This window comes from Salvia splendens, chromosome 16, assembly GCF_004379255.2.
Source record: "Salvia splendens isolate huo1 chromosome 16, SspV2, whole genome shotgun sequence".
NCBI lineage: Eukaryota > Viridiplantae > Streptophyta > Magnoliopsida > Lamiales > Lamiaceae > Salvia > Salvia splendens.
In genome coordinates, this window is record NC_056047.1 from 5,001,259 (window position 1) to 5,007,873 (window position 6,615).

The 6,615-nt window shown below is 38.7% G+C and overlaps 1 protein-coding gene across 1 annotated transcript; it reads right to left on the reverse strand.

Annotated features, from left to right (window-relative positions):
* Positions 1 to 1,003: 1,003 nt before the first annotated feature.
* LOC121769839 (O-fucosyltransferase 27-like) lies at positions 1,004 to 5,363 on the reverse strand. Its single transcript, XM_042166599.1, has 9 exons — positions 4,994 to 5,363; positions 4,426 to 4,510; positions 4,064 to 4,134; positions 3,880 to 3,968; positions 3,501 to 3,744; positions 3,031 to 3,234; positions 2,792 to 2,920; positions 2,088 to 2,638; positions 1,004 to 1,838 (listed from the first exon to the last, which is right to left on the reverse strand). Exons 1-9 carry the CDS (start codon positions 5,234 to 5,236, stop codon positions 1,352 to 1,354), a joined length of 2,103 nt encoding a protein of 700 aa, XP_042022533.1. The 5' UTR covers positions 5,237 to 5,363; the 3' UTR covers positions 1,004 to 1,351.
* Positions 5,364 to 6,615: the final 1,252 nt, after the last annotated feature.

Below are 6,615 nucleotides of genomic sequence, written 5' to 3' on the forward strand. Positions count from 1 at the left end.
AGTCATTTTTGAACAAACTCTGGAGAAAACAAAGTAGATGGCGCATCGATGTTTTTCAGGATTACTATTGAGTGTTGTGATCATTCTGGTTGCTCTTGGATCTGCAGAGTGTGATCAAGGTAGGTGTAATTCTTGTTATATGAATGTTCATGTTCAAGATCCTTTTTTTTTTGCTAAAAATTGAATCTTTTTACAGGCAATCTTGGAACATAATCACAGAAAGATGTGTTTCTTCAGAGTGTGAGTCTCTTTCTATGTTTGGACACTTTGTTTCATATTACTTGATCATGGTAATAATTATTCAGTGTCAATGAAACAGGATGTTGAGATTCTTTTGGGGAGAAAAATGTTGCAGCATTCCCAAGAATCCAACTCCAAGAAGACCGATGAAACAAAGGCGTTGATTGAGGCAGCAGACAAGGTAGCAAGCCTAATGCGCAAGGACTACAGAGGGATGGCGCGGCGAAAGCCACCAATCAACAACCATGTGCCTGAAGACTGAGGGATGATGCAGTTTCTGTTAGCATAGATTAATTCCTATTGGCTTCACAATTTTGCTCCACTGAGTGGGGCCACTCCACATATATATAGTTTATGTAGTCCTAAACAAAAGTTAGTCATTCAGATAGTTGTCTTTTATAGTTGTCTGATCACAAAAAAGCACATGATAAGTGTAGGAGTTTGTGTTTGTGTTTCTTTAGCATCATCATCATCAATAGAAGACTTGTTAGTATTGTACATTATACAATACAGTTGTTTAGTTGTGTTTTATTTTGTTTTGTTTGTGTCAAACTTTTGAGAGAAATAAGTTGTAGAGACATCAAACCAGTATTGTTATCAGGTTGTTGTCAAGCAATTTCTACCTACACAACCATACATATGCACTCAAAATTATTATTTTGATTTCACAACACAATCCCATTTGTGTATTTCATGTTTCTTCACAATTGCCAGCCATTCTTTGAAAAACAGAAACCAACAAATAAGAACTCCTGCAGAGAAATAGGCGAAGAGTTAATTAAGATTAGTCTATTATAAGGTCACTTGCCATCAAAATTGATACATGAGCTTGAATTACACTACTATTACAAAAAATATTCCAATCTCAGTTAGTCCTGCTTCTTCTTGCACCATCCCAAGAACGCCCATCAAACTGCCTCCAACGACCGATCTCTCTGCCCCAACTCGGACACCAACACAAACACGAACATGGCCTTTGATCCATGTCAACAAGCAGGCATTCTCAGTTCTCACACGTTGGTCCCGGAAAATCCTATCCTGTAGCTTCAATCAGGTGGTATCCATACCATACGAAAGCCATCTGTACAAACGATCAACCAGATCATCTCCGTCACCTTTCCCCACCTTCTAGCTCTTCTTGATCATCCATTTGTGTTTCTTCTTTGTTGCTCATCTCTACTCCACTGCCTTCATTGCTGTCACCGACTTGGCGGAAGAGAACTGCAGCATCTGGCGAATCCGGGTCATCTTTGTAGACATCATCCACCTCATCGCTTTCCTTGTCCCTTGGATTTGAAGTGGCATTCCTGTCCATCCAGGACGGGCACTTTGCTATAGAAGCTAACACTTTGCGCAGGGGTGGTTGGCTTAGAGGGGCCGAGGTATTAGCCGGAACTGCACCAGGTTGGGAACCCCCTGAGCAAGAGCACTCGGCGACAGGGAAAGACAGAAAAGACAATGGTTTCGATCTAGTGAGTTCCTCTGTTAGTCCATCAACTATGTTCCTTCGCAGATGCCTGCGTACAGACGCTATCCACGTCCCGTTGACTTGATAAAGGTGGTCGCGTATCTCATCTAAGACTTTCGCCATCACTTTCCTATAAGAGGAGAAAAAGCACATTATGTCATGATAGGGGAGTCGAGACATCATCCCTTGCCACCAAACCACCCAATGCAAGAAGATAACATTGCAAACTTGAAATGACAGCGTGAAAATATAAACCTCCCAATATATGGCAACGTATTTTTACACTAATTGATTATTGAGCAAACAAGAATACAGCATCAGTAGTATTGAAAAACTACCCTAATATAGGAGGTAGAAGTTAAGAATATGGGACTAATACCTGTCTATTCGAAAAGTTTTCAAGGAGGCAGCCTGATAAAGCCTGTGTCCCATTACCAAGCTAGCAAAATTTGGGTTTCCTCGACCATCACGATCAAATCCTGGCACGAACGCATCTGCTTCTACACATATAGTGTAGTCAATTGCTTCCCACAGCAATTTGTGTGCATTGGTTCTCAACTCCATAACTGTACTCTCTGGTTCGTTGTCGCTCTCAGCTACCCAACCCCACCAGCCTTCAATGTTGTAAGGATATTTGAATCTTGCTGGGGGTGGCGGGAGTGGACGGGGGCGAAGACCAGAATTTTTCCAAGCATCGGGTTTCTTTTCCACTTTAAGTGGAGGCGAAGTCTTAGGTTTGTCTACAAGGTTGGCTTCACGGCCATACATTTTGTCCAACTCCCATACCATGCTTAAGGAAGTCCGATCTACAACATTCTCGAACATAGCATGAAGGGGAATCAACTTCTTCTGCCCACCAAAGACCTCTCCACCAGAAACGTAAATAATAGTGTCCCATGAATAGCCATAAGCACGAAGAAGAATACCAATCTATAGGAAAAAACAAGGAACCATATCAATTGTCAACCATCATATCACACATGGAATGCTTAAAACAACAAGCACTTGGATCAGGATATTAATCATTAATAGCTCAACAAGAATAATAAAAGCAAAAAAACAGATGATAATAAGTCAACATACTTCCTCAGGCATAAGTGGACATAAACCGCGAACTCGTTGCTCAGCTGAATCCACAGTGAGGTTCCCTTTGACGATTCCACGTTTAATCATCCAAGCTCGTTTATGTTGAATGAGCTCAGTGTGCACATCCTAGAAAAATTGGTGGCACAACACTAATTAATAAGCAAACCTTTGCAGATGAAATTAATATCACCAACTTTTGTAAACCTATCAGACATTCAGAAGTTCCCGAAAGATACCTGAAAGAGTTCAGCACAGCCATTATAAGCTAATGCATCTCTTGTCATTCCAGGATCATAGGCTATAAACGGCCGGCCTGAAGATCTTAATCTGTATAGGATCCTTGAGGCAAGTTCTTGGACCTCCTCTCTGAACTTCAGAGCATGGAAAGCAACCCGACACCTTAGCCTTTGATATTCTTCTAACTGTGGAGGAAGTAAGGCCTAGGAGACAAAAAATTCAACCACAACGACATAAGTAACCAGTTGCACAAGCGGAGATATTCAATTAACGTTGAGACTTAAACAATTAACTATTCAACCAAACTAGTTCTTTTACAAATTATATTTGGAAATGCATAATGCAGATTACTCATTGACCCAATGGCCAAAGAGTTCTGAGCTACCCGCTTTCTTTCTGATATTGCTTTGATCATAGTGGCATCAATGATGACAATTGTACAGTATAAACCACCAAGAGACTAGGGTACCTGCAAGCATCCACCATCTGGGACAACAAGCTCGACAACCGCGTGCTTTTTCAGCACTGGCAGAACATGATGAAGATAGAAATATGGAGACGCGGAGCTTGGTACTTTGAAAGAAGGAATTTCTTTCTTCCTTCTTGCTCCTTTAAGATCCTTAGGCAGTGTTTTCACAACTCTGATATCTCCAACCAAAGCTGTCATGAATTGATCCTCGCTATACAGGTAGGCAAAACTCTTGAACTCTGTGCTGAATAACATAAGAGAAATTATAGAGAGATAAAGAGATAAGTTCAGAAAGCATTCAAGAAAAATTAACACAACAATGACAGCATCCTTTGGTTGTATTGTAAAAGCATGTAGCCATGTCAGGAAAGGAACCGACCTGATCCCTTTGCTACTCGTTGTGGATTGAATCTCGGGAATCACTAGAGTGGCATTAAGAAGCCGAGCAACCACAACAACATCACATATCTGCAAACACATAAAGTGATGAACCTTTTTAATAAGATTTTTAAATAAAATAAACCAAACTACTGTATGCAGTAATTACAAGAGTTCATACTCACCGAGTTCCTTATTTCATGAAAACCCCCTCGTATCCTTACAAATATAAATCTGTCCGTCTGTGGAGGAGGAGCTGCAGTGTATTGAGAACAGAGTTAAACAGCAAAGAATGCATTTCTTCTATTCCCAAATATTGAAAACAAAGGACATTTACTAGTAAGTAGTACTACTAATTTCAAATCTTAAACCAAGTTCTTGAAATAATCAAGATAAGATATACAATCAACACCCCCAGATATCATAAACATAATTCAGCTCTAAGTTTTGATTTAAACCCTTGATCTGGAGAAAGGAAGCAATGCTGTGTGTGAATAGTATACTCCATTTTGAGCATTGAATAAGCACACACAGAAGCAGATCTAACCTACATAGTTTGCTCTAGGATTTGCATAGGGATTTAAAGATTCAAGATGCTTCACAGGGGCCCAAAGTCTTCTGTACAATCCAGGCTGCACAAATCATGAGATTCAAATCAGCCAAGAATGAAAACCAAACATGATTCTTGAATTAGATTTAAAAAACAAAACATGTACAGTATACTACAGCTAAGAATTTCCCAAAAAAGATAGTAATACAGAGTCAAACAAGACATTCTTAAACAAATAAACATTATGATTCTGAAACACAAGAAAAGAGGAAAACTGGCATCGGAAATCGAAAACCACATTTTATAAGCTAGCAAAAGAACAATAATTAAAAAATTAACCACAAAAGATTGACCCCACTAATCTCACCACATAAACAAAATTATTACACAATTGTAGCTTGCATCAAACACAAAAAAATCACTACTTTCCATGATCCACACCGCTAAATTCTGCGTTTCCGAAAAGCAAAAAAGGTGCAATCAACCCAGATTCAAACGAAAAACGACGCCTCAAAGCGAAATTGGAGGAAAATTAGCATAAAAGATGAGATCTTTATGACATTACAGGTGAGGGAGAATTGGCATTCTCGAAAATGGGCCTCCAAGAGAAGATTGTGATTGAAGATTTATACTCGGAAACAGTAGCACCAACGCTGTATCTGGCGAGAAGAAAGTGGGTGAAGAGAGAGAAAGCGGAGAGGACAAGACCAAACAGTCCGACCCACTTGAGCTTGGACTTGAAAAGCAGCGGCTTCGCCTCCCCGCCGGCGCCGACGCCACCGAGTTTGGTGGGGGAGACCCACTTCATGGTGTGGAGCTATTTCACGCGCAGGAGCAATGAGTGGGCGTGAGAGGGAAAATGAGTAAAAAAGAATAGTGTGAGGAAGCGATTGCGACAGTGCGAGGAGGTGGGATGTGGGAGAGTGGGTTGTGGTGTGGAGATTAGGAGCATAAAAAATTAAAAATCCTTAAGACAGGTTTGTTTGTCGTTTTATAATTTCATGCACTAATTCATAGGCTCACCCGCACTCTCGCTGGCGGCGCGTGCACTATACGACAGGAGCTCATTGACTAACGCCACATCCACATAGTTAAAAGGCGAGCCAAAATTTCAAATTACAGCTGTACTCATTCTAATTTCATTATGTTGCATTTTTTTGAGATCTTCTCTGAAAAAGCTTGGATCCTTTACATGTTGCTATTCAGAGTCTTTGAATATGCCGATGAGATGTATGTTAATAATTTGTTTCATCCTACAAATACTTCTTGTTGCATGCGCTTAGAGTGTACGAATTTTTTGTTATTAAATGAAATGGAACTACAAATACTTCTTGTTGCATGAATTTTTGTTATTAAATGAAATGCAAATGCATTTGGGGTGTACTCCCCCGTTCCATAGTAATAGAGTCATTTTGTCATTTTGATATATTCCATAGTAATAAAGTCATTTCTCTTTTTAGTCAAAGTCAACACATTTTTCCACATCTACTTTACTTTCTCTTACCTTTTCCTCTCTTCATCTCTCTACCTTTTTTTTCATTTTTCACTTTATTCCCCATTTACTTAACTCACCTAATACATTTTTTTTAATTTCCGTGCCGAAAAGAAACGCGTTCATTACTATGGAACGGAAGGAGTATTATGTTAGATGATAATTGTTTGAAAAATAAATCATAAATTTATTGGTGCCCCTTAATCATATGGGATGTAGCATTATGTACTATAGATTAGTTGAGCTTAACGGTTTTCAAGTCGTAACTTTTTTTTGTCATAATCAATCTTTTCTTTTTATCTACAATGATCATCAACTCGTTGATTCAAGTAAAATTGGCATTTTCTTTGAACCTATAGATCAATAAACCAAATTTAAAATGTCAGATAAACTTTTACTATAAATCTAGTGTGATGATTCGATCTACAAGGTCTTAATGTGATTCTAATTAATTAATTCAAATCTTATGTTACACTTGGATTAATGAGTGGATTCACTGCAATTAGTACACATAATTAACATGATTACTCGGTGTAGTATGAGACCAGATTAGATTGATTTGACCCAAAAAAGAAAATATTGCTGTATGATGAAATTGGTCGGACATCATCATTTAAACAATAACTATACTTTCTAAATTAGTGTTTATAACTAGTCATTTTCATACTGAAAAAGTATATGCAATTCGTAATAAT